The 24,513-nt window shown below is 46.8% G+C and overlaps 11 protein-coding genes across 11 annotated transcripts; 7 read left to right on the plus strand and 4 right to left on the minus strand.

The window, feature by feature from the left end:
* Positions 1-1,197: 1,197 nt before the first annotated feature.
* Positions 1,198-2,961, plus strand: V8C40DRAFT_218601 (uncharacterized protein). Its single transcript, XM_083212198.1, has 3 exons — positions 1,198-1,343; positions 1,404-1,918; positions 1,993-2,961. Exons 2-3 carry the CDS (start codon positions 1,584-1,586, stop codon positions 2,840-2,842), a joined length of 1,185 nt encoding a protein of 394 aa, XP_083073916.1. The 5' UTR covers positions 1,198-1,343; positions 1,404-1,583; the 3' UTR covers positions 2,843-2,961.
* Positions 2,962-3,496: 535 nt separating this feature from the next.
* V8C40DRAFT_287333 (amino acid permease-domain-containing protein) lies at positions 3,497-5,851 on the plus strand (the record flags this gene model as incomplete). Its single annotated transcript, XM_083222704.1, has 4 exons — positions 3,497-4,119; positions 4,182-4,389; positions 4,473-4,709; positions 4,783-5,851. The coding sequence occupies exons 1-4, from the start codon at positions 3,720-3,722 to the stop codon at positions 5,849-5,851; spliced, it is 1,914 nt and encodes a 637-aa protein (XP_083073917.1). The 5' UTR covers positions 3,497-3,719.
* Positions 5,852-6,259: 408 nt separating this feature from the next.
* On the plus strand, positions 6,260-8,361 carry V8C40DRAFT_218622 (alpha/beta fold hydrolase). Its single transcript, XM_083212199.1, has 3 exons — positions 6,260-6,938; positions 7,026-7,228; positions 7,285-8,361. The coding sequence occupies exons 1-3, from the start codon at positions 6,667-6,669 to the stop codon at positions 7,953-7,955; spliced, it is 1,146 nt and encodes a 381-aa protein (XP_083073918.1). The 5' UTR covers positions 6,260-6,666; the 3' UTR covers positions 7,956-8,361.
* On the plus strand, positions 7,997-8,531 carry V8C40DRAFT_244672 (uncharacterized protein). Its single transcript, XM_083215714.1, has one exon. The coding sequence runs from the start codon at positions 8,035-8,037 to the stop codon at positions 8,245-8,247; it is 213 nt and encodes a 70-aa protein (XP_083073919.1). The 5' UTR covers positions 7,997-8,034; the 3' UTR covers positions 8,248-8,531.
* A 462-nt stretch (positions 8,532-8,993) lies between these two features.
* V8C40DRAFT_244674 (S53 family peptidase) lies at positions 8,994-11,856 on the plus strand. Its single transcript, XM_083215715.1, has one exon. The coding sequence runs from the start codon at positions 9,235-9,237 to the stop codon at positions 11,281-11,283; it is 2,049 nt and encodes a 682-aa protein (XP_083073920.1). The 5' UTR covers positions 8,994-9,234; the 3' UTR covers positions 11,284-11,856.
* On the minus strand, positions 11,471-13,299 carry V8C40DRAFT_218830 (major facilitator superfamily domain-containing protein). Its single transcript, XM_083212200.1, has 2 exons — positions 12,857-13,299; positions 11,471-12,796 (listed from the first exon to the last, which is right to left on the minus strand). The coding sequence occupies exons 1-2, from the start codon at positions 13,225-13,227 to the stop codon at positions 11,659-11,661; spliced, it is 1,509 nt and encodes a 502-aa protein (XP_083073921.1). The 5' UTR covers positions 13,228-13,299; the 3' UTR covers positions 11,471-11,658.
* Positions 13,300-14,024: 725 nt separating this feature from the next.
* On the plus strand, positions 14,025-15,615 carry V8C40DRAFT_218833 (TauD/TfdA dioxygenase family protein). Its single transcript, XM_083212201.1, has 3 exons — positions 14,025-14,509; positions 14,562-15,103; positions 15,175-15,615. Exons 1-3 carry the CDS (start codon positions 14,066-14,068, stop codon positions 15,374-15,376), a joined length of 1,188 nt encoding a protein of 395 aa, XP_083073922.1. The 5' UTR covers positions 14,025-14,065; the 3' UTR covers positions 15,377-15,615.
* Positions 15,616-15,671: 56 nt separating this feature from the next.
* V8C40DRAFT_274832 (cytochrome P450) lies at positions 15,672-17,443 on the minus strand (the record flags this gene model as incomplete). The annotated part of the gene is made up of 6 exons (XM_083220645.1): positions 15,672-15,834; positions 15,895-16,061; positions 16,133-16,447; positions 16,508-16,749; positions 16,779-17,295; positions 17,360-17,443. The coding sequence occupies 6 exons, from the start codon at positions 17,441-17,443 to the stop codon at positions 15,672-15,674; spliced, it is 1,488 nt and encodes a 495-aa protein (XP_083073923.1).
* Positions 17,444-18,228: 785 nt separating this feature from the next.
* Positions 18,229-19,350, minus strand: V8C40DRAFT_287341 (NAD(P)-dependent alcohol dehydrogenase; the record flags this gene model as incomplete). Its single annotated transcript, XM_083222705.1, has 3 exons — positions 18,229-18,513; positions 18,573-19,070; positions 19,130-19,350. The coding sequence occupies 3 exons, from the start codon at positions 19,348-19,350 to the stop codon at positions 18,234-18,236; spliced, it is 999 nt and encodes a 332-aa protein (XP_083073924.1). The 3' UTR covers positions 18,229-18,233.
* A 564-nt stretch (positions 19,351-19,914) lies between these two features.
* V8C40DRAFT_244678 (uncharacterized protein) lies at positions 19,915-21,984 on the minus strand. Its single transcript, XM_083215716.1, has 5 exons — positions 21,536-21,984; positions 21,336-21,469; positions 20,986-21,278; positions 20,813-20,934; positions 19,915-20,764 (listed from the first exon to the last, which is right to left on the minus strand). The coding sequence occupies exons 1-5, from the start codon at positions 21,694-21,696 to the stop codon at positions 20,083-20,085; spliced, it is 1,392 nt and encodes a 463-aa protein (XP_083073925.1). The 5' UTR covers positions 21,697-21,984; the 3' UTR covers positions 19,915-20,082.
* Positions 21,985-23,033: 1,049 nt separating this feature from the next.
* V8C40DRAFT_244679 (MGMT family protein) lies at positions 23,034-23,854 on the plus strand. The gene has a single exon (XM_083215717.1). The coding sequence runs from the start codon at positions 23,215-23,217 to the stop codon at positions 23,716-23,718; it is 504 nt and encodes a 167-aa protein (XP_083073926.1). The 5' UTR covers positions 23,034-23,214; the 3' UTR covers positions 23,719-23,854.
* The last annotated feature ends 659 nt before the right edge of the window (positions 23,855-24,513 follow it).

A 24,513-nucleotide genomic window follows, 5' to 3' on the forward strand; every position in this document is an offset into this window, starting at 1 on the left:
TTTCATGCTGGAGACACTGAGATTTAATAAATGATTTAACGATTGTCTGTGTCCCTTATCTCTAATGGGCTGATCAAGGAGATGAATGCGATAGCGATACTCGCGAATGAGCGTTTAAGTGATTGATATAAGTGGGGGTTGGCCTAATCAGCCAAACGGGAATGATGATAGGGAGTGGGGTTTTAGAATCCTTATTACGACTCATGCCGCGGCCCTGGGGAGAGAATCAGAGTAAGACGAACATGGGGAAGTATTTAGCGTCTTGTTCAGCAAACAGTAGCCATTTCGATAGTGTTCAAGAGTGAGAAGCGAGGCCATCTAGCATCCGAAGTTACTACAAAATAGGTAACAGCGTAACCTGCAATACAGAGAATTGCATTTTGCTAACGAAATACCATAGGGTAATATGACTAGGCAGCCATGTTATTTCCCGTTGCACATGCGGTGTCAGAGCTAAGCAGTCCATGTCGGGCGTTTCCCCCGCTAACAGTTCGCGATATGTCGCGTGCTTTCGTTAGAATGCTGCATGGAAGCCGAACTTTCCTCAAAATAAGATAGCTCACTATGTCTTGCGGAGCATTCCGATGCAGATGGACAACTTGGGAGCGGAGGTAGCCTATGCCCGTTTATTGATAAGCTACTTTGGCGCTCACTTGGAGAAAAGATGCACACTGCACACACATATCCATTGACTTTTACAAGCTGAGGCCCTATTATAGTGCCCGCACGCAGCTCCAAGTACTCGTATCTATGCCGATGCATACGTGGTATCACTATAGAATGCGCAGCTTCATCAACTCAATGAGAATGATGTGAAGAAAGTGAGTGCCATTTTGCCCAGTCGTGTGGGCTGTTGGGGTATCTCGGTAGGATGCACGGCATCCACACATGCTTGGCAAGCTGAACTCACTTCCTTGTAATCCTGTCAGGTCATTGCTGCACTAGACACGCTTCACATGCTACAAATGCGGCCAAGATGCCTCGTACCGTCGTACGCGACCTCTGTCCAAACCCCAAACCCCTAGCCTAGCGCCAAGTAGTTCTTCATACTGGATTCACCGCGTCAATCATGGATTGGAAGCCATGGCGCTAGATTGGGTGGCGCAACAGGAGCGGCCGCGGATGCTTGGCCAAAGCACAGCAGCAATTTCCGATCGCCCAACTTCTCCAAACGCCACAGCTCCTTCAAGTAGGTAGAACACAGGCGGCCGGCCGGGACGAGCGAAGCCGGATTACATTGAGACGGAGGCGAGACAAGTTCAGCCCTCTAGAAGGAGCCAGATTAGTTCAATAGTTGTCACGCCAGGGGCTGCCAAGCGTATGTGCCAATCGGCCTCGATGTGGTAACTAGCCCATTTTATTCTCGTTATCAGTTCATAGCCTGCATATTTACCATTGGATAGGCGTGTAACTATGTATACATCAATTTGCTAGTGTTATGCATTGCTTTTCGTTAAGTTTTGTCTCGAGTTCATGGCGTAACATCTCCTTTGCTGCTTAAAGCGTCATCACCCAAGAGATATCTTCACAAGATCGTCGGTAGCTTGTGCGTTTCCTCAATCGTTTTCATGTAGGGCTCAAATATGGCTCTCTACTCATCGGCACCGCCAGAAAGGCCGTTCAGCGATGCGAAACCCACATTGCTCGTTGCCTGGTGGATAACGCTGTTTTGCACCTGTCTCATCCTGCTACGTCTCTCGGGACGATACATTCGAGTGGAAAAGCTCTTCATCGAGGACAAGATTACGGCATTGGCATTGTTGCCATTATATCTCCGCATTGCGTGCACTCACGTCGTCCTGTTATATGGCACAAACAATATTCAGCTCGATGGTTTGACGCTATCATCCAAGGAGATCGATCACAGGGTCATTGCGAGCAAAGTTGTGCTTGCTGGAAGAATATTCAATGCTGCCACGTACGTTCGCCTTGGAAAAGTTTACATCTGTGTTATTCACGATTTTGCAACGGACGCTAATTGATCTTCAACAGAATATGGACACTCAAATTCACCACGCTGGAGTTTCTCAACAGGCTGGCTGGCGCTTCCTCGAAGAAAGTCTACACCAGACTCATCAATGTTTTGCGAGGCATGCTTGCAGCATCCTTTTTTGCCATCCTAGTGAGCACTTTGGCTGAGTGTCGACCAATCTCTCACTACTGGCAAATCATTCCGGACCCAGGGCCTCAATGTCGTCAAGGAGTGGCACAGCTCTTCACAATGGGAGTTTGCAGCGCAGTCATTGACGCCGTACTCATCATATTCCCGATCCCAATCATTGTCTCTACACGCATTCCTACACGACGCAAGGTCTTGCTTGCTATGCTCTTCTGCTTTGGATTCTTGACTGTTGGCATCACGATTTACAGAATACCCGAGACCATCAAACAGCATGGGGACCAGGTGGTCCGATCTATGTGGGCATCCATAGAGTTGCTTGCGGCAACCGCAGTGGCGAATCTAGTAGCTCTGGGCTCTTTTCTTAGAGACAGCGGAGCTAGAAAGACCAAGTTTCGGCCAGGCTACAACAGCAGCGGGACGACTTCCCGACCCCAAGGCCAAGGGGCTGTTAGAAGCGATTGGTATGAAGCTGAAAATGAGGACCGGGCCAAGTCGGAGGACAATGGATGGCAGGACGATAAACAGGCCGATACCGCATTCCAATCTTCAGCAAACTCTCAATCGGCCAGTGGTGGTGGAGTTAGTCCAACGCAGAGCCATGACTCGTTGATCCAGCCGGACCACGGATCACCACAGCCTGCCGCGGTCTTGGGCCTTGACACTCCTCGATCCCCAGAACGCCTGGTGCCCGCTGGAAGGACTAGCCTCCGCCGCAGATAGATGCTTTTACCAATAATATCTCTGTACATTTCTTCTTAGCGCCTGCAAATCTTCAAGCCAGTTCCCAGCCACAGTAGGTAATCGACTAATAGTTTGAACGCCCGTCACACCCTCACATGCCATAACCCCTTTTCCTTTGCCAGTTTTAGTTAACACAAGGAGAGAAAACGTCGCGGCGGTTTGTGGTTCGTGAGCCTCCATGCATTTCGCTTGCGTACATCCACAACCAGCTAGTGCATGCTGATTCCATTATGCCATAGAATCTTCGACGAACCTGTCAAGGCATCGTTTTTCGAATCTGTTAGTCATGTTTCAGATGGAATCCTGCCAAGTGACAATCCTTATCTCTCAACCCCAGGTTTGCGGAGCCCAAGTTGTATCCCCACACACTCAGCCACATGGTTAGTATGCAGGGGCAGAAACTCCAAGACGTCTTCTAGACTGTCGCTGTCATGAACGAACCACTCTTATCTAGCGCGTGCTAAAATGGCGTTTGAGACCTCGGCTCCAGCAGAACGCTGTGGCGTGAGGCTATTGATGCGCGCATGAAACTCTTCAACGGCGCGGTGTGCATGGTACTCGTATCAGCAAATCGCAATAGGGCTCTTCGTATGATCACCGGAAGGAGCTTACCATTTCAAGGCAGTTTGAGTGCCAAGAAGGATTTGAAAAGGAAATGAGATTATCACCCTGAAAGAACGCCACTAGCTGCGTCTCGCATTGCGTGCCTTCTAATGGCCTTCCACAGCCCTTCTATCCCGGCCACGAAGGATGATTCCATGCATACTTAATTTTCCGAACGAACTGGATCGACGTCTTTTTTACATGCCTTTTGCACTTTTGTAAATGGGCTTAGAAGGGCCTCCCGCAGCTAAACATGGCATCCAACGAACCAGAAAAGCCAAAATCCATCAAAAATGGCATCACATACACCAGGGATTTTGAAGTGGTCGAAATGAGCGACTTGTCGCCGAGCAAATCCCAAAGCCAGTTCGCAGTAGCAACGTCGTATTCCATCACGACCAATTCGCGACCTAGGACTTCTCGCAAGAAGTCAATGGGCCGCCGGTTTGTCGACAGCTTTCGTCGAGTGCCTGGAGGTCTTCCTATGACCGGCAACCACGGCTATCATGTCAACGATGATCTCCCTGACATGGGACAAGCTGGTGGCCGCTTCTATGATCTTCGTGCTGCCAACGTCCGAACAGCCAATTCTGCACTTGCGCGAGACCTCAAGGGCCGCCATCTGCAAATGATTGCCATTGGAGGCTCTGTCGGTATAGTTACATTTCCAACAGTTCAGCTGAAACAATAGCAGTGATCTAACAGCAGAGTTTAGGGACGGGTCTTTTCGTGGCGTCGGGCGTGGCTCTCTACCAAAGCGGCCCAGCTTCCTTACTGCTTGGCTACCTTGTTACTGGTGCTATACAATTTTGCACTATGCAAAGTATGGGTGAATTGGTAACCGCATTTCCAGTTGCCGGTTCGTTTTCTGCATTTTCCAGTCGGTTTCTGGACCCATCATGGGGTTTCGCCATGGGTTGGAAGTGAGTAAAGAAAAAGTTCCCAAGCCTGCATTCAATCATAACATACAATTTCCTGTAGAGGCGCATTTTACAACGCTTGATAGCGGAGCTATTGCTAATGCAAGCGGCAGTTATGCTTTACAATGGCTTGTCGCTCTGCCTGTTGAGATGATTTCTGGGGCTTTGGCCATCCAATATTGGAATGCATCTCTTAACCCATCCATCTTCGTAACCATCTTTCTACTCGCAATCGTCGCCATAAATCTGATGGGAATCAAAGGATATGGCGAGGCAGAATTTATCTTTTCCACAGTTAAAGTAACTGCCATTGTGGGCTTCATGTAAGAGCTACCTGCTGTTTAATCCTAGCATGATTTCATGGTTCTCCTGCTAACGTCAAGATGAACACTCTAGACTCCTCGGGGTAGTTATCAATATCGGAGGACCGCCCACCAGTGGTTATATTGGCGGGCATTATTGGACAGATCCCGGCCCAACACACAACGGCTTCAAAGGCTTCTGCAGCGTCTTAGCCACATCTTCGTTTTCGTTTGTCGGTACCGAAATCATCGGGCTGGCTGCGGCTGAGACTGCGAACCCAAGAAAGTCCCTTCCAAGCGCTATCAAACAAGTGTTCTGGAGAATTGGCATTTTTTACATTGTATCACTGCTGTTGGTGACTCTGTTGGTTCCGTACAACGAGCCTCGTCTTTTTGGAGGCCAAAGCTCTGTCGATGCGGTTGCCAGTCCGTTCGTCATCGCCGTCGAGAGCGCTGGTTCAACAATTTTACCCAGCGTTATGAATGCCGTTATCATGATTGCAGTGTTGAGTGTGGGAAACTCTGCCATCTTTGGATCTTCGAGAACGCTGGCCTCCTTGGCTGAGCAGTCGCACGCGCCGGCCATATTTTCCTACGTTGATCGCAAGGGGCGACCCTTAGTCGCGATTCTTTTCGCCTCTTCTCTAGGCCTGCTGGCCTACTTGGTCAATGTTAAGGTTCATTCAGAAATCTTCGATTGGCTTTTCGCTATTTGTGGTTTGTCCAGTCTATTTACTTGGGGCAGCATTTGCCTCTGTCATATTCGATTCCGGAGAGCTTGGGCAGCCGCAGGCTACTCGGTAAATCACCTACCATTTGTTTCACAGGCCGGTGTTCTGGGGTCTATCCTAGGATTAGTTGGCAATATACTGGTGCTGGCTTCCCAGTTTTGGGTTGCCATATCTCCAGTGCCAACCAGTCCCACGGATCAGCCCACTATCACTGCCAGAAACTTCTTCCTCAAGATGTTGGCCGTCCCAATCGTCATTCTGTTCTATATTGGACATAAACTGTGGTTCAGAACAGAAATTGTCAGCATAGCATCCATGGACATCCACACTGGGAGAAGCTTTTCGAGAGTACAGTCCCATGCTTCGGCAGAGGAGGAGGAGCTGCGCCGTACATGGCCCTTGTGGAAGAAGATTTACAGGACACTCTGTTGAGCACAACGATTGCGAGAAACATTTACGTACATGCATAAATAGAATATGAAGCAATCATATCGTATGATACCCTACCCGTCAGCGCATCCAAGTTTATTTGTCTGAAGTACTCCGTACCTGGTCATGTTGATGTTGCCTGCCTTCTATTTCGGGGCCGACGCCCCTTGGCCACTCCGCAATTGAATACCCGTATTATATTATCACCATTGGAAGCTACTTCGATGCTGCAATTGTGTTATGTTATATCGCTGTTTCTTTAAAGGCAGGGAGCAGGTCTAGATTGTTTACCTCGGTTGCGCGTCGCGAGTGGATACGACGATTCCTTCACACGATCCTTCTACAAGGGACAATTGATTCAGAACATTGAAGTTATCCACTCCGCGTGCGCCTCAACTCTATATGCCAAGTAGAGCTATTATATACTTGATACACGACCTGAGCCGTTAAACATACGACTTTGCTGCGATGCATATATACTGAACTTCCATCTCATCGTTGTAATCCATCCTAGGCGATACATACTCATGTGTGTAACCAAACCAACAACCAACACACATGGAATTGGCGCGCTAAGTTGGTGCGCCATGATTCGCTGAGGGGATGGACATGACACAACTCAGCCTCGCGTCGTCGGCACGAGTAGCCGACATCACGTCGCATCCAATCCTTCATTCCTTTGGAGTACGTCCAGTTGAGTTATTTTCGAAGGGGGTTTCTCGCTCGACCTAGAGCCTTCATCTTGCTATTAGATCTGTTCGCGACTGCATATCAGCTCTCTTTTTCATCGCAGAATCACTCTGCTTGCTACGGGCGGCATGGATCCCGCTACAGTTTCAGCGCACGGTCAGGCACTCAGCTACATCTCGGATCCTCGCTTCAGCCAAGAGTTTATTCTTCCCGGAACTGCAAACCGCGACGCCCTCACTGTTTGCTATGCTGACCTGGGATTCAAGCCCGAATCTCCGGCTGCAAGTCGCAGTACGCCAACTGTGCTCTTCATCCCCGGCATGTTTGGGTCCAGATATATCGGGGGCCTTCTAGATCCAGTTGCGCGTAAATTTGGAGTGAGAGTTGTGGTAGTCGACAGGTGAAGATGCTTTTCCATTATGATTACCTAAAGTATTCAGCGCAGTTGAGCTAGGAATGCTAACGTCTCTCTGCCTCGTGTGCATAGACCTGGGATGGGCCTTTCAACCCGCGTGCCACTTTCGCAGCGGCTTTCAACATGGATTGAAGTCGTACCTCCTCTATTGGCACATTTAGACATCGAGCATATCGCCTTAGTTTCGCATTCATTTGGGGTGATGTACCTGCTTAATACCTTGCATCATTACCGGAATATGCTGCATCCTGAGCGGCCTTTTGTTGCATTGATGGGTAAGTAGAAGATGTCAGTTGGCTCTGTTAGGTAGCCTTTACTTACAGATTTTCAGCGCCATGGGTTGATCCAGCGCAATCCAAACTTACATTATGGCAGATGGCTCAGTATATCCCGACACCAGCCCTCAGTGTAATGAATCGCATCACACCTGCATTCGCCACAAGTGGAACTATTTTTACAAAAGTCAGCAGTTTTCTCTCTTCTTCTATCTCTTCTATTAGCGGCGGTGATGGGCAAGAGCTTTCTTTCCAGGAGATCAATAGGAAAAAGCTAGCGACCGACTACAACTTGCCAAGGGATGTACAGCTGGAACTAGGACCGCTGCGTATGAAGAAGATTTTCGAGGGAGACACCACTGGTGCCAATGACGAGGCACTTCAGTGCTTGAGAAAAGGCGACGGATCCTCCTGGGGAGAGTGTGATGACTACAATGTCTTTGTAAAAACATTGGTGAGCGCTGAGAGACAAAAACAACAGTTGGACGCGAATTCTCAAGGCCACACGAAGCTAAAAGTGAGGGCATATTTTGCCGAAAGCGATGTCATGATTGGTAAAGAGGGCCAGAAGTACGTCGAAGAATGCTGGGGATGGCAAGAGAACACATTCGACGACGTCATTGACTTCAGCTCAGCTACTGTCGCTGATACTGACCATGACAGCGTTATGGAATCTATCGAAACACTCGAGAAGATCTTCAAGGATGTCAAGGGCAGTCAAACATGAGAGTCGATATATTGGGTTGAGAAAGGGGAGACTGCTTGACAGTTATAATCATTCCGTATGCAGTATATACCCCTAGATAATGCCATCACAGCAGTCTATAGTTTTAATAATTCTGCCATTCAGCTACAAATCTCTCGGGTGCTTCGCCGATCTTTTATGGTTACTTCTCAAGATCTACGTTACTAATGAAGGCCTGGGTAAGGCAACATTGTGTACATGGCCCTGGTGGGATCTTCGAATCCATAAAGAGACCCTCAACGTGAAATGGCTAAATGAACACATTCTATTTTAAGCACAGACAGTATTTTCATCTGGACTATCAACTCACCACAAAAATGCTTGTTCACCGTTGAATGTGATTACGATTGGAGCTGGCAATGTAAGACAAATTCCTGGGCATTGCATCAGTCAATTGCTGATATTGTCTAAAAGCACGCATTATCGCGTTGTTTACCGCCAATGCTTGAATGCCATTTTTCTTGCCGCATCTGTTATCCGGCCAATGGTCTATCATCAGCTATTTTAAGAATCATTCTTGCGATAACGGCAGCAGAAGACGAGCATACTGGGTATGGATCGCGCATGCTAGCGAAGATCTGAAGCGGGGGTTGTAGGGCCTTTTGAATGTGAAAGACGGAGTCAGAGCCCGCTATCTATCCGGTTAATGCCGGGTATAGCAGAGACTAGGGTGTTCGGCAGGTTGAGCAATCCGCCGGCTGGGGTATCCCATCAGCTAACATCGCAACAACAGGGCATTAAAATTGAGATCGGAGTTTGCAAGCTTACTTGATGCAGAAACTCCCCTGGAGCTCTAGGTCAACAACAGCCACACGGCCGATACCTGCCTAATACTGCGTGGACCTTTGTTAGCGTTTCGGAAAACGTCCAATCGGCGGCGTTGACAATGCTTGAGGAACAACTGGCAAGGTGACTTCCCTTGGTCAGCGCCCGCGTTTGACAGGGTTTCCGATGTTGTAATGCCTTGGAATAATTGAAGGATTTCACGAGATCTCGGATATTCGGCAGACGGACTTTTGACAAAGGGGAAGAGTTAGGAATAGATAGTGTATATCCTAGCAAATGTGCATACAGATAGTGGCTAGCGGCATTGTAGAGATCTAATAAGCACAATGGCATGACATGACAGGTACAATGGGCCCTATTGTCGGGATATAAAAGCATGGCTATTTGGCCAAGAAAAGCTTGAACTGTTGCCAAGGCTTGCTGAGGCGGTCCTTCGCAAACAAAGCGCGGCAATACTTCAAATCTACTAGGCAACATGGGCTATTCGCTCAGGGCTTTGCTGGCTCTTGCAGCGGCGGTTGCATTCACAGACTCGTCTGTGTATGCATTGCCGTCTAGCAGCTATGTGCTCCACGAAACCAGGGCTCCTACCGGAACCGGTCAGGTCAATAACCATCGACAATGGAAGCGTGGCAATCGCCTCGACCCAGATGCCATTATTCCGCTTCGAATTGGCTTGGTACAAAGCAACGTCCATCTTGGCTATGAGAAGCTGATGGAAGTCTCTGATCCATCATCTGAAAGCTTTGGCAAACATCTCAGTGAGGACGAGGTTCACGACCTGTTTGCTCCAGCACGTGAGACTTTTGACGCTGTTCATTCCTGGTTGGTTGAGTCCGGCGTCAACGCAACAGACATCCGTCAATATGTCAATAAAGGATGGCTCGCCATTGATCTTCCGGTGTCCCACATCGAAGATTTATTCCTAACACAGTATCACGAGCATGAGCGGGAGGGAGTGCTCAAGGTTGGATGTGATCAATATCACGTCCCTAAGCATCTCGCAAAGCACATCGACTATATTGTTCCTGGAGTCAAGTTGTCGCCACCAATGGTGAAGCGTTCCTTGGAGAGACGGGGCGGCACGAACCACCGAAAGGGTTGGAAGCCGAAGCAGATGCCACTAGACTTGCTGTCGTTGTTGAAAGCTCCTCACCCGAACCCCAAAATCCCAGCCGATCTGCAGGACTGCGCTCGAAACTTTACTGCTATCTGTTACCGTTTCCTGTACCAGATCCCAGCAACCAGCATTCCGGTTCCTGGACACGAGCCCGCGGTTTATGAGTCTGGAGACACGTTTTCTCAGGAAGATATTGACTCATACTTCCACAAGTATGCCCCTTACATTGCCAATGGCACGCATCCCAAGATCTTGTCAATCGACGGCGGCCAAGCACCTGTGGCTCCTGATTCTCCATTCAATACCGGAGAGTCCGACATTGATATCGACATTATTCAGACCCTGATCTGGCCGCAGTCCATGGTCTTGTATCAAGTGGATGACCGTCTGTATACCACCGCCAACAACTATTCCGGCTTCTTGAACAACTTCTTGGATGCTCTGGATGGTTCTTACTGCCACTACTCAGCATTTGGCATCACCGGAGACAGCCCAGGCGTCGATCCTTCTTATCCCGATAACCGACCTGGTGGCTACACTGGCCCGCGTCTATGTGGTGCCTACAAGCCAAACAAGGTCATTTCCATCTCGTATGGAGAGGGAGAGATTGACGTGCCCAAGAACTACTTCCTCCGACAGTGCAATGAGTGGCTCAAATTAGGTCTCCAGGGAACTACGGTTCTAGTCTCTTCTGGAGATTACGGCGCTGCCATGCCGCCACATGAGGACTCGGCAAGTGGTTGCTTGTCTGGATCAGGTCAGAATCAGACCATCTATAACCCTGGAAACCCTGTTTCGTGCCCATACCTCACCGCTGTTGGTGCTACACAGCTTGAGGATGGCACATCTGTCCTTGACGCTGAAGGCGCCATGCAGACCAACCTTGGTCCCGGAGCCGAACTGTTTGCCTCTGGAGGTGGCTTCTCAAACTACTTCCCTGTGCCGGACTATCAGAAGGCAGCAGTCAAAAGTTACTTTGCCAAGCATGATCCAGGCCACCCTTACTACATCGCAAACAGTGATGCAAGCAATATCGGCGAGCATGGAGGAATCTACAACCGTGCTGGTAGAGGTATTCCTGATATCTCAGCTAATGGAGCTCATTTCCGCGCATTCAATAACCAGACCGACGGTCACTGGTTCGGAACGAGCCTGGCAGCACCTCTTTGGGCCTCTGTAATTACTCTTATTAACCAAGAGCGTGCCAAAATCGGCAAAGGCTCTGTTGGATTTATTAATCCGGTTCTGTATGCCAACACCGATGCCCTCACTGACATCAAGCAAGGGTCGAACCCGAATTGCGGAACCAGTGGCTTCACAGCTGTAGAGGGTTGGGATCCAGTTACTGGGTTGGGTACTCCCAAGTATCCGAACCTGTTGAAGCTCTGGCTGAAGCTCCCATGAAGAGATAATCCTATCCTTCGGGGTTAGTGATACCAACTCTTATGTAGCTACTGTTAGAGATAATAGGAATTAGAGTCTCTTTTCAATCCTTTTTGTCGTGCCATTCCCTAATCGCTAAGTATCCAGTCAGACTTCTTTTCTGTACCATATCATGGTTTCTATTTACTCATCTCTGGCTCTTTTTAGAGGCTAGAATGTACTTCTGTTTGTCTAAGTGGTGTCTCATGACAACTAGTGCAGTATAGCGCCGTGTTCCTGGCATATCAACTAATGGTTCATTGGTACCCTTTTGAACCGGGTGCGCAAATACCTCACTGCCATACGAATTCTGTCAATCGAGATAATGAATGCATATAATGGCTATCTTGTCTAGTATCATGCAGTAGATATTCCCAAAGTTGATTCATCCTCTTGGGCCTGTCTCCTTCGTTTCTCTCGTCCGTGCGCATACTTTATCCAGAAAGCCATTATTATCATTCCAACAGCGATTCCAATAGATGTCGGGTATCCTTTTGGATACTCAGGAGCCTCAACTTGCTGCCAAATTAATAGTGGCAGCCATGCCTGAACCACATAAGCCATTTCGTTCATTGATCCAGTGACCAATGCTCGCTCCTCATTGTCATCTGTGCAGATCTCATGCGCCCAAGCAAACGTAAGACCGCTAATACCTCCACCAAATCCAGCCAAGAAGAAGCAGGCCCATTTCCAGCCAATTGGAATATTCCATACTGTAAGACTCACATTTGTAATTATGTTAATTATGCCTGCGAACACGATTGGTGGCCAGCGTTCTCCTCGGAATATCGTGTCTGAGGTCCACGCGTAGATTAATGTAGTAACCACAGTAATAGCAGTGGTGATCGTCGGGTAGGTGTTGATTTGGGTGACGCTGTAACCCTCCTTCTTGAGCCACAGCTGAAAGGCGGGCTGAGATGCGGCGCCATTTCCGTTATTGAAGAAGATGTATAGCAATGTAAGCAAGTATATATGCCAACTAGAAAGTATCTTCTTTACTTTCTTCTTGGTAAATGGAGCTCGGTTTGCTCGACCCTCAAGTTGCATTCTTTTCTGGGCAATTGCGATATCGTCTTTTGTAAAATACCATGCTCGTGTAATTTCAGGTACATCGGGTATCATGAAATATCCAGCCAAAGCAATTGGCAGAGAGATGACGGTGTTGATGATGAATAGCCATTGCCAACCTTTAAATCCATCCTTGCCTCCAAGATGATAGACAGCGGCCATCAGATATCCCGAGAACATGGTACCAATAGCGCTGCTGGTGTGAAAGATGCAAGACCTTTTGGCTAACTCATCCTTGCGATACCAAGATCCAATAATGTATTGCATCCCAGGATAAAACGTACTTTCTGCAAGTCCGATGAAGAATCGCAACACGTAGATTTGCTGTGCATTGTTACACTTGACCATGAGAATTGTCAAAACTGCCCAGGTGACTTCGCAGGACGGGATCCAAATGGACGGTCTGATTCGGGTCAAGAGGATGTTGCTACAATAAAATGATACATTAGCTTCGTTGGGTTAATAAAGATGAGTTCTTTAGCCACACCTTGGAATTTGACCAATGACGTATCCCACAGTCCAGCAAGTTTGCATGTAATTCAGCTGATTTCCGAAAAGATTAAGGTCTTCCTTCATGCCAGAAACGAAAGCATTATTGATGTTGACTTGGTCTAGATATTTGATGAAATACCCTAGCGAAGCGAATGAAAGAAGCACTGCGTCGAGCTTGAACAGAAACCGCCTCTCTTCTGGCGACTTGTCCAAAGTGTCCCACAGGTATGAGGTCCATCGTCTCTTCACCTTTGTGTGGATGATTTCCGAAGAAAGCGAGTCTGTTCTATCAACATTGATTGAGCCCAATGATTTGCTATCTGGATTGTGATCGGGAGAGCTCCCTGTCGGTTCAGCCGTAGGCATATTGTACCACTTAGCTTCTGCAGAACAAAACAATGGCTTCAGAAGTGAATACTTTTGTCATTGGGATAAGCCAGACTCTAGTGATAACTACGATTCATTTTGAAACCTATTGTGTCCATATATCTGTCATCTCGTGACTTCGTTATCTTGCACATTGCGTGCTAAGAGGGGTATTTGAGCACATATCACAGTCTCCGGTAGCTCAGTGTTTCGATGTTTGGTCCGGACGGCGATAGGAAATATAGTGAGATAAGAGCCACGGACTTTCACTCGCCAAATCCGATCAATAATGAGATAAATGACATATTGATAACCCAAATGCGAGCTTTCTAATAATTTTTCCTTCTGTGTCCATAAGGATTGGGCGGATCGCTGGTGATATTGCAATAGAGTTGCATCAGCACGCCACCACCCCTTAGCACAATCCCTGACAGATGTGGCATCTAGATCGCATAGTGCTTGCATTTGATTCACGGCATTTCCAATTGACATTTTGCCTTTGATCTGCACCTGCACATATGACATTTGTCTGCTCTGCGGGGGAAAATGATCAGTCATATTCGTCCAGTTACTGTAATGTCGCAATAGTTGAGATGACTTGGGCAATTCTCCAAATCCTTCTAAATTCCACCTACTGCCCTTGATTGCTCAATCGATCGTATTAGAAATATTAACAAATTCAGAAAATGGGATGATATCAACCCAGCCCCGCCCATCGTGACGTGCAGCTTCTTCGGAAATAAGCCAGTATTTATAGAGCCTCTTTCTTCGCGTTACTGTAATTATTCCAAGTTGACCTCATAACCCAAAGTCGCCCGTTCAAAGCATACTACCTATCATGGCTCCCGCTCCCATCGATCCCGCTATCACTGATGTGGTACAACCACAGAAAGATACTCTGCCACTCCCCGGCCCTGCTCGGGAACGGCTGTTGAAAGCAGGAATAGATCTGTCTAATGGCTATCCGTATAGGCCATCTAGGCCTCTGTATCTACAAGATGTTTATAAAATTAGAAGCGCAGACAGGAAATACGTCGATGCTGGAGCCAGGGCAGATAAATCTAAGAAGCATCTATTCGCTGCCGCGACTAAAATCACTGATTTGACAACCAACATTGGCACCGAAATCGAGGGCCTACAGTTGAAGGACCTCACTCCCGAGCAAAGGGACGAGCTTGCTTTGTTAATTGCCGAGCGAAGCGTCGTCTTTTTCCGTAATCAGGATATTTCACCTCAACAGCAGAAAGAACTAGGAGAGTGGTATGGAGAGGTTGAGATTCATGTTGGTGTAACTATCTAAGCTTGCGTCATGTTATATGCTAATCTTCCTCCAGCCTCAAGTGCCACAAGTTCCGGGAGTCGCAGGAGTAACAGTGATCTGGCCTGACCTTCGAGCTACGGAGCAACCCCCAAATTTCCGAAAGCCTGGAGGAGCATCCAGCTGGCACACAGACCTTGTACATGAACATCAACCTGCAGGTATCACTCACCTACACAATGACACGGTGCCACCTATTGGAGGAGACACTTTGTGGGCTAGTGGATATTCGGCATACGAGAAACTCTCTCCCGATTTCCGCAAGATTATTGACGGAAAATACGCTGTGTACCGGTCTGCGCACCCATACCTTGATCGAGAAAATCCCGAGGCAGGACCCAAATACGTCGAACGCACTCACCCGTTGGTGCGGGTTCATCCAGCGACGGGATGGAAGGCTCTCTGGGTGAACCGATCGATGACTGACCGCATTGTTGGTCTCGATAGAGCAGAAAGCGACGTCATTCTCAACTACCTATACGACGTGTATGAGAAGAACGTTGATATCCAGCTTCGATGGAAGTGGACACCCGGCACTTCAGTGCTGTGGGACAATCGGTTAGCCTGCTTTCAATCACATGGTCCCATGAAGTGGACATTAATGACCTGAAGCTAATATTCAAGAGCAGAATCACCATTCACAATGCCAGTTGGGACTACGCCGGCAAACACCCTAGACATGGAACGCGTGTGACATCGCTCGCAGAGAAACCCTTCTTCGACCCTAACGCACCAACGAGGCGACAAGCGCTTGGACTCTTGGACGAGAGCGAAAAGCAAGAGCTGGGTTTGGATTCGGTCTCTGGCAAATTAAATGATTTCTCTCTGTAATCCTAATCACGCCAGATGAAGTGGATTATATGACGAAAAATACTTGTAGATACATGTACTCCGATATGAAGAGCATATCCACCAATTACATTGCATCTAAATGATGAAGGGTACATTCGCCTAGTTTCGCATATAAATAAGGTGATGATTGTGGTACAGTCAATTTCTATCCTTCATCTTGCTTGGTATATAAGTATGCACCATTGAGAATAGCAGCATTAAGCGGCACATAACCTAGGCGGTAGGATATTCGTGAATCCTGTCCCTAACACTACACAAAGCAGCTCCGAGCTTTTTAAATCTCTTGTCGTTTTGTAAGGTGGACATATATGGGTCCTTTCTCCCATAGCATATAGACTTTGCTTTTCATATCCCACTCAATGCTCTCTTCTGAAAGCTTCATATCAAAATTCCACACCATTCTTGCAAGAATCAATCTCATCTCTGCATATGCAAGACTCAAGAATTGTTAATTTTTCTTCTATGAAATGAGATATCTTGGCACCAATGTCACTTACTTTCGTCCAATGCAATTACGCGGCCCAACAGAGAATGGCATAAATGCATCTTTTTTATCGTTCTCAAAGCGTGCATCTCCAAGCCATCTTTCGGGGATAAATGATTCGGCTTCGTGGAAATGGGCAGGGTTATGGTGATTCACCCACTGCCATACTCCAACTATGGTCTGTAGATCAATACGTTACAACCTGAGAGCTTAAATAGTGCCATATACCTCACGACAATGATACAACTTACGCCGGCCGGGACGTATCTGCCGACAATTGTGTCGCCACCGGGCGAAATAATGCGAGGCTGTGTGCCAGGCGCCGAGGGAAACAGTCTCATTGCCTCATCAATCACCGCTTGTAAGTAATTTAGGTGTTGCACATTTGTAAGCTTTATCTCTTCTTCTGAGCGGAAGGCTGAGCGAACTTCGGCAGCCAGCTTTCCAAAGGTTTCTGGATAGAGTCCAAGATAGTAAGTGGCTGCTGATAGGGCTGTCGCGGTTGTCTCAGAACCAGCCGCGATAAGCAAGCTGGCGTTTGATGCTAATTCGTTGAACGTCAATTCCTACAACGAGCGTTAATAATTCATACGTATTTGCTTTCACTCCCTGTGTCGCGGAAGTACCTCTGCGGATCCTCGTGTCGTTGTCATTGCCGTCATAAAATCCGGTCGACTTGATCCCGAATCGAGCCTCCTACGCGTTTTCTCGATTGACAATCTACGGTGTTCTGTGCCCTTTGCTGGTAAATCTTTTGGCACGAGAAGTAATGCCAGCATCATACCAAGTGCTCCGTGCTTTGAGCACACAGATATAAACGAAACGTTTTTGACCCCAGAGAAGATAAGCGCAACCCAAGGATGATAGTCTGATTTCTCGAGCAGTAGAAGGGCTCACCAAAAGCCAAATCTCCAATGATGTCGAATGTTGTGTAGTTGTACCACCTGACAATGTCGACTTTTTTTTGGTTGGCGCATTGTGTTTTGAGCTCTGTTAGTAACGTATCGATATACTTGTTAATGATCGGCTCTTGATCCAACATAGCTTGATGCGAAAATCCATGAGCCAGGCTTCTTCTGTAGCGAATATGATTCTCCCGATTTGCACCTATAACATTACTTTGATTGCCAGAGTGTAGATGGGGATCTTTCAAATGCTCCACTCCATTGCCCTTGCGATGACCACGAATTTCTTTAGAGGCATCTGGATGGCTATAGAATACAGTATTTGGACCAACACGCACAATTGGCCCATATTTGACATGAATCTGAAGCATTTGCTTATGCGCATTGCCACTTATAGATACCAAGGAATATGGAATATCGGAAACTGCCCAAAGCCATGGTCCGGGGTATTTACGAAGAGGGTGTAGGAATAGGTTATAAATGGCGTTGCAAAATGTGTAACCCAAACCCTACAAGCACCATTTACTTATCAGTAAAACAGTTGGCTGGATCTGAAAGTTGTCTAATACTGACAAGAAGGAGTGCAAGAAGTGGCAATAATGCCAACGACTTCACTATAGGGCCAAAGGCACTGAGGGACACGGAAATTAATGTCATCGTATCTTTACAAACCCTACCATTTTCTAGACATCAGATACTTAACAAAGAAATGTTTCTTATGCTGCTATCAGGAGTCATATTTATAATTTGGGCTGCTTTTGCCATCGGGCCGAATTAGCTAAGATTCACCAAGGTTAACGGCAGTTCCGGACCAGTGCGCTTCCCAGACTGTGTTTGTATTGATGGATAAATGAGAGATACCAGTCCTTCTCTGTAACTGATACTGCTCACTGCGCAAACCAGTGCCTATTATCCTAAAGGAAAGGCTAGGTTTATTTTTCCTTCCCTCAGTTTGTTGATAGATGCGCAATTGCTCATTTGTAGCTTGTATTGCAAACAGTCTCGGAGTTCTGAACGATGGATTGAAGCCACTTGATCTGACAATGTATACAAGAAGCTGACATCATCAATGTAGAACCTTGTCTTGAGAATGGATACAGATTGGGTATATTCTTCGTCTAAGATCCCAAATGCTTACATGAGGGGTTCCCAATTGTATGGTCTTAAATATTACCCCGTCATCAAACTGATTTATGGAAACTCGCGCTTCCACTGAAGCTCACCAGCAAATGGCCGCATAAGAGTGATTCGCATACCGGGGTTATTCTATGAATCATGGCATTGTAAACTGTACTAGTACTTACTAGGTATGTCGAATGACCTGGTGGTCTTCTACTAAGCTATTTTTACTTGAGGCGAAATATGAGTAAGTCAAGGTTTCTATCTTCAAACGGCAGCTTAGCCTCTTCGTAGTGACTACTACTACAGATATATCTGCTTATCATTTTTAGACCTCCAGAACACCCCTATAACGTAGCTTTCCACTTTCCAGCCTCTCAAATGCATTCGTGATCCCCTCCGATGTCATGGGGAATCGCTCAATGGTAGGCTTGATGTTGTGCTTGACTACGAATTGGAGCATTGTCTTAACCTCCTCGGGAGTGGAAGAGCAACTACCGTGGATTGATAGCTCTTTTCCTATCATTGGCATGTAAGGAAACTCAAGGTTACCTTCTGAAATTGTCAGCGGGTATATGTGTCCAAATGGTGCCATCAGCTCGGTGTACCTAAGCGGCGTGTAAGTTAATGAGGCCATTACGATAGTTGTGTTGCTGTGAAAACCTACAGCTTCCAGTCCGGAACAGCACTGGTGGTAACTAGCAGATGATTAATCTTTTTGGGAACATCTGCAGCCTTCAATCCCGAAGTGTTGTAGAATTCAGTGGCGCCAAAGTCGAGGGCCTCTTTTTTTTTGTTGTCCGAGCTGGAGAAGACAACAACGGTGCAGCCCCAGGCCGCCGCAAATTGAATGGCAAGATGACCCAAGCCGCCAATACCAACAATACCAATACAATCTGAGGGCTTTATGCCTTGTCGCAAGAATGGGACGAAGACGGTTTGCCCGGCGCACATGAACGGGCCTGCGTTAACGCTGGGGATCTCATCCGGAATTATTGCCAGCCGTGTCTCTGGCCACACGCTATGGGTCGCGAACGATCCTTGATCAAAGTTGGAGAAACCGAATCCGCGGATGCCCTCAACACAGTGCCAGTTGTAGCCTTTCAAGCAGTACTGACACTTTTTGCATCCATCTTTGACGTATCCAAATCCAACTCGGTCGCCGCTGCAACATCAGTGAGATCGTCTATCACAATAACATAACAAGCAGGGAACATAACGTACACTTTCACAAGGCTAACTCCATCGCCCACGGCTTGAACAATTCCAACTCCTTCATGGCCCAAAACCATGTCCGCGTGAAGATAGTGCGCATCGGTACCACAAACTCCAGAATGGGTATTTTTAATTAAAACTTGGTCACTGAGCAAGGCCGGGACCGTGGTCTGGCTCTCAGTGATCTTCTTGGAAGGAGACCCTTTGAAGACGGTGAATGTTACAGACATGGCTGATGTGAGTTGCAAGACTGGTTGAAGAAGAAAGATGCGGATTGAGGGCCATGCAAAAGGTTTGCATCTACCACGCTTTTATAGTTCATGGCAGGAGTGGTAGACCCACCGGTCTTTGATACAGTAACATGTAAGTACAAAACAAAAGTCTAAGCAGGCAGCTTTCGTTACGAATGTTCAAAATAATCTTCTCAATGCTCCTACGAGTACGAAGCTGTGAAAGAATTGGCGTTGAGATGACAAACATATGATACTCTGGCGATGTAAAGGCCGATGCAACTCTTAACGCCTAACAATGTAGCCAGATCGAGACATTGGTGGGGAGAAGTTAAGCGCAGCGAACTCCACCACTTCCCTTTATTCTTTTGCCAGTTAAAGAGAAATCTCCAAATGGAATGGAACAGAGCTGAAGCCTATATGATAGCTTACCAATTTACTTACAAGAATGTCGGAACCATTTGCTTCTGCATGGCCTGCCCGTCGGCAACGCCCCACCAGCTTCTCAAAGAAGCTAGGTTTCGATATAAAGGTGGAGGAGAGACCAGCCTGCCTGGGAGTAGAGCCAATGAATTTGTATTGAAGGAGTTGTTGAGGGCAATGGAAATGAGAAATGATCGCCCGGCAAGTATGAGAGCTACAGTTATTAAAATAGATCAGATATATAAGTGTTCAGCCCCTCAAATGACCCTAATGCTAAAACCTTCCATTTTTAAACTCATAGTCTCAATCTCAACACAAAATTGCAGAGTTGATGCAGGGCAGATGCAATGGTATCTCTTCAATCATCCAGTAGAATGGCTGCGGCGATATGTTGTTAGGAGCATCAATTGTCGCCTGAACCTTTTCCCAAGAAAGTTTGCTATCACTTCCACAGGCCTTCTCTAGGCACAACCTGAACCACGTTCCTTGGATGTTCTCTCTCCCTGAAGCAACCACCCCGACTAAAAGTACCCAAACCAACGCAATTGGGTGGCTGGCAAAAATGTCGCCTTTTGAAACAAATGCTGAAACAATCAGCTGTTTTAGTTGGTCAATCGAGGTACTTATGATACGAGAAGATCGACTTGCGCCTCTCAATACCGTATGAGAGTAGAGCAACGCGGCTCTAGCTACTAGGGCTAGAACACTACAGTCGTTAACACCATGGACATGCTTCAAAATCGATCTATCCGATGCCAAAAGACGAAACCCAAGTGCGACTCGGCTATCCGGTGCCATGTTGTCTTTCGGGTTGGTAATTAACTCTCTCGCGATCAAGCGCAGCTCATGGGTAATTGCGAGCTTGTGAGGTTGGATGTGAAACCTTTGTGCATCTGGCAAAGGGATTTGCGGATGAACGAATTCTGAAGAGGGACTTGTTTCATCAAACGACAACTCCTGGTTCGACAGCTGTGAGTGGCAACTGTCCGTCCTACCTCGAGTTAGATACGTTTTACAGTTCAGGGAGCGGGAAAACTACCATCTAACAATTCGAGCGACAAGTCCTTCAAATCCCAGATGAAGTACACCATTACAACCTCTAATGAGGGCTTTCAGCCCCTGAAAGTGTATCTCGGCTTCATCCAAATCACCATACATAAGCTGGATACTTAGTCAGTCCTATGATCTCGTGCAGCAGAAGGGGCAGCGAACATTTATATTTGCCAAGCATGCCACAGTGGCTATGACTTCGTCACTGACCATCTCAGCGTTGCCATTCGCACCGCCAGTAGGCGGCTGCAAGCGCGAGGCGAGCGTTTGTATGGCAGCCGCTTTCAGTCTTAGCAGATGCTGTGCAGACTGATATTTTGGAGGGAGAGCACTGTAGTTTATGGATGCCCAGTGATACAGAGTAGTACTAAATAGAGCATTGTCATTAATAGCATACTTGAGCCATCCAGTTTCGGCCGTAACAGTACACAAGGTTTTCGACCTATAATTCAGGACTAGAGCGGCTTAGTTACATTGCATACTGGGCAATATCGGGCACGTGCCTGACTTACAATGGTGTAAGAGGAATCGTGTTTGGGTATTGACTTCTACAGAGAGACCTGATAGTCGAAGCATATTGTCTATCCCAGCAAGAGATCGAAGGTCATTCTGACTAATGTTATGCTCTAATGATGGAGCTTGATCACTATGAGGTTCGTTAACTACCAAAATCCTATCATGCCGCTGGGATGGATAGAGAAAATGGACTTGCCCTTCCGTTGCATCTGCATCGTCATCACGATGATCCTGCTTGAGGGCCCGCCTCTGCATCACCACTCTGTCCATAACATGCATTTTGATAAGAGATTTGGTCACTGGTTTATGTGAACCAGTTCCCTCCTCTTGGATGAATACAAAGCCGCCGTTACTCATATTTTGGAGCAATTTTTTCTTTTTTCTTTTCTGGGAGTGGGATCCGGATATGTTGTCATAGACTGTGATATGGGTTTGGCGTATATCGTGGAAAGCATAGCAGAATGGATTATATCTCGATTTTAGAATCGAAAGTGTAAGAAAGACATCTGAAAGCCTCAAACTTAGTAATCGGATGTATACACCGCGTGTGAAAGTCAGGCTGAGATATCTTATACAGCATGCAAGCCTCTAAATGTTTCTGAGTTCGTAAGGCTGTATGGGGCATTTTGGAGAAGAGTTGATAATCCAAGCACGTGGTATCCATGGAAGCGGACTCTTCGGAGTTTTGAAGGCTCCATTAATCATACTAGAATTGAGTAATCGAGCCACAGTCTAACGCGATGAAGATAATGGTGGGGTAACAAGGTGGACTCGTTTCTTAGTAATAAAATTCTTAATTCATAATCTAGGCTAGATTGGTAGAAACCAGGTTGCTGAAAGTCTGGCGATTCGTTTATGTCCAATCTCCTACTGTATAAGATAGCATCGAGTAAATCATATGTCTTCAAGTTCTAAAGGAATAGTTATTATATAATGCCACAGTAATAGATGACAACCATATCAGATGTTTGGACTACGCATGCTGATAAAGAGGTTGGCAATGGAAATCGCAGTGTGTTTGCCATGCCATACAAATAGACCCAAGATTATTAACATAGAGTCCCAGTGGCGATTCTCAAAGTTGATAAAGACAGGAAATGTGCAGTATGAAGGATTCAACGCCTCGGTGTCACGCGAGGAAGGAAACTTTTTAACAGTTCCATGTTAATTTTGGCCTACACAAGGCGCGCTACCCTAGAATTTCAATTTTTATTATATGGCAGCCATTAGACTGAACTGTCGGGATGGGGATATTCTCTCTGTCCTAATAAAACACTTTGTATCCGCTTTTTGGTAGTTGAAAAAACTTCTTTTCAACTCTTGTTGCGGCGAGATAGTCGTTTCCATCAACGTCAACTGTCTTTCTCATTGCTGTAGTGTAATGATTCTAGTATTAGCAGATTAGGTAACAGGGTGAAAAAGAGTCATCCGTAGCAGCTGTATTCTCAGTCATGTGATTGAACGAGTCGCATCTCCAATCTCTATTATATGTACGAAGTATATTAGTAATTGCTACACAAGTTAATGCTCGGAATGGTGGCACATAGGACGTTTCCATAGTAGAGTGGCATAACGCGAAATACTTCCCAAACCCCGTGCAGCAGCGTTGGGGTGTTCGCTTAGTCATCATGGTTAACTGAACCACAAATGCGGTAATAAGATGAGGAAGCAACTTGCACTGTTCGCGTCTTCAGCGTGAATTTGGCATGCTAATCAGGGAGGCAATAATCACTTGGGGCAAAGTCTGGTGACACATCGTAACGCGGGCCCCTGGCTAAAGGAAATTATTAATGTTCAGAACGTATTTATAGCTGCTTTATGTACGGCTAAGGGGCAGTTAAGACGTGCATTGATACATATTAAGAAAAGGACACAATGGCGAGGGATACACTCAGCGTCTCAACTACAAAGACTCAGTCGGTCACTCAATTCCAAGAAAAAGTCTACGCACTATTACTTCAAATCCCCAAAGGTCGTGTGACCACTTACGGCGCCATCGCGCGTGCGCTCAAGACTTCTCCCCGAGCAGTTGGCAATGCTCTACGCAACAACCCGTTTGCGCCGGAAGTCCCTTGCCATAGGTGTGTGGGCAGTAGCGGTTTCATAACGGGATTTGATGGTGAGAGCATCGATAAAAAGAACTTTAAAAGATCGAAAGATGGACTTGTTCAGGGAGCTGCACACCAGAGCAAGCCTCGCGGGCCAAAGATATCGCCGGCGCAACCTGCTGGCACTAAGCTTAGTCTAAAGATACAAATTCTACATGACGAGGGAGTCCAAATCGATGGCAAGGGCATGGTTGTGAATCGAAAGAAGGTACTTTGGGACGGGCCGTGGAACATAGATACCATTCGCGATGGCATCAAATCGACGAGTTAAAAAGAGGCGGGTTATGCAGAGCATTCAATGAACCAAGAATATATTATTGGTCATCTGTACTCCGTACTATCGTGGGGTTCGCCTTCGCCCACTAGCGTGATGCTGAACGCGTCCGCGTCGAGGGGCTAGGTCCCGAATTTTCTCGAGATATCGCATCACATCAGCTATCAGCAAGCTAGCCAGAACAACTTCTCCGGACTTTTCTATTATTTGGCTCTCGGCTCTAGGAATTATATTCCCAACTGTAGCCACCGCGGATATGAGATGTTTTGCGACTCTGGGGCTAATCGGAGAGAATGACAATGGTCTGTTGGCTTCGGAGCGGAGACTAAGCCTGTTAGGGGAAAGCAAGGTTTCATCCAGAAAGCCGAAGGCAATCAATGTATTACTCCAAGCTCAAGACTTTGTAAACAAAAGGGATGAAACTATTCATTCAAGCAATTAATTCGGTCTCCCACACGAGTCATCGTGATTTAAAGAAGGTATGGGCTGGATTATGACGAGTTTTCTCGGACATTTTAACTCATCGTTATACCGCCCCTGATATATAAAACAAGATGATGCTCTCTGAAATGGAAAGCGTTCTCAAAGCATCAGGATTGAGATCAACATCTAATCATATGCGACATTTCGTTCATAGACGTTTCACCTGACTTCACACAATTTCTCTTCTTCAGCTTTTGACATGGCATCAACTACTTCTTCTAAGTTTATTAGAGTCAGCAGCGATGTTGAGATCGAGCTCTCGCTAACCGTGCCGACTGGCGGCATTGATGAGAACACCCCATCTCTGAT

The sequence above is a fragment of the Trichoderma camerunense genome, assembly GCF_050948025.1.
Source record: "Trichoderma camerunense strain CBS 138272 chromosome Unknown V8C40scaffold_8, whole genome shotgun sequence".
Taxonomy (NCBI): Eukaryota; Fungi; Ascomycota; class Sordariomycetes; order Hypocreales; family Hypocreaceae; genus Trichoderma; species Trichoderma camerunense.

Coding starts and splice junctions, on each gene's coding strand:
- V8C40DRAFT_244674 (XM_083215715.1), top strand. CDS start 9,235: ATGGGCTATTCGCTCAGGGCTTTGCTGGCTCTTGCAGCGGCGGTTGCA.
- V8C40DRAFT_244678 (XM_083215716.1), bottom strand. CDS start 21,696: ATGAGTAACGGCGGCTTTGTATTCATCCAAGAGGAGGGAACTGGTTCA. Junction 20,935..20,985: donor CATGCTTGGCAAATATAAAT/GTTCGCTGCCCC, acceptor CTAAGTATCCAG/CTTATGTATGGTGATTTGGA. Junction 20,765..20,812: donor GTCGCTCGAATTGTTAGATG/GTAGTTTTCCCG, acceptor AACTCGAGGTAG/GACGGACAGTTGCCACTCAC.
- V8C40DRAFT_244679 (XM_083215717.1), top strand. CDS start 23,215: ATGGCGAGGGATACACTCAGCGTCTCAACTACAAAGACTCAGTCGGTC.
- V8C40DRAFT_218833 (XM_083212201.1), top strand. CDS start 14,066: ATGGCTCCCGCTCCCATCGATCCCGCTATCACTGATGTGGTACAACCA. Junction 14,510..14,561: donor ATGGAGAGGTTGAGATTCAT/GTTGGTGTAACT, acceptor ATCTTCCTCCAG/CCTCAAGTGCCACAAGTTCC. Junction 15,104..15,174: donor TCAGTGCTGTGGGACAATCG/GTTAGCCTGCTT, acceptor ATTCAAGAGCAG/AATCACCATTCACAATGCCA.
- V8C40DRAFT_218830 (XM_083212200.1), bottom strand. CDS start 13,227: ATGCCTACGGCTGAACCGACAGGGAGCTCTCCCGATCACAATCCAGAT. Junction 12,797..12,856: donor GTCATTGGTCAAATTCCAAG/GTGTGGCTAAAG, acceptor ATTTTATTGTAG/CAACATCCTCTTGACCCGAA.
- V8C40DRAFT_218622 (XM_083212199.1), top strand. CDS start 6,667: ATGGATCCCGCTACAGTTTCAGCGCACGGTCAGGCACTCAGCTACATC. Junction 6,939..7,025: donor AGAGTTGTGGTAGTCGACAG/GTGAAGATGCTT, acceptor TCGTGTGCATAG/ACCTGGGATGGGCCTTTCAA. Junction 7,229..7,284: donor GCCTTTTGTTGCATTGATGG/GTAAGTAGAAGA, acceptor ACAGATTTTCAG/CGCCATGGGTTGATCCAGCG.
- V8C40DRAFT_218601 (XM_083212198.1), top strand. CDS start 1,584: ATGGCTCTCTACTCATCGGCACCGCCAGAAAGGCCGTTCAGCGATGCG. Junction 1,919..1,992: donor AGAATATTCAATGCTGCCAC/GTACGTTCGCCT, acceptor GATCTTCAACAG/AATATGGACACTCAAATTCA.
- V8C40DRAFT_244672 (XM_083215714.1), top strand. CDS start 8,035: ATGCCATCACAGCAGTCTATAGTTTTAATAATTCTGCCATTCAGCTAC.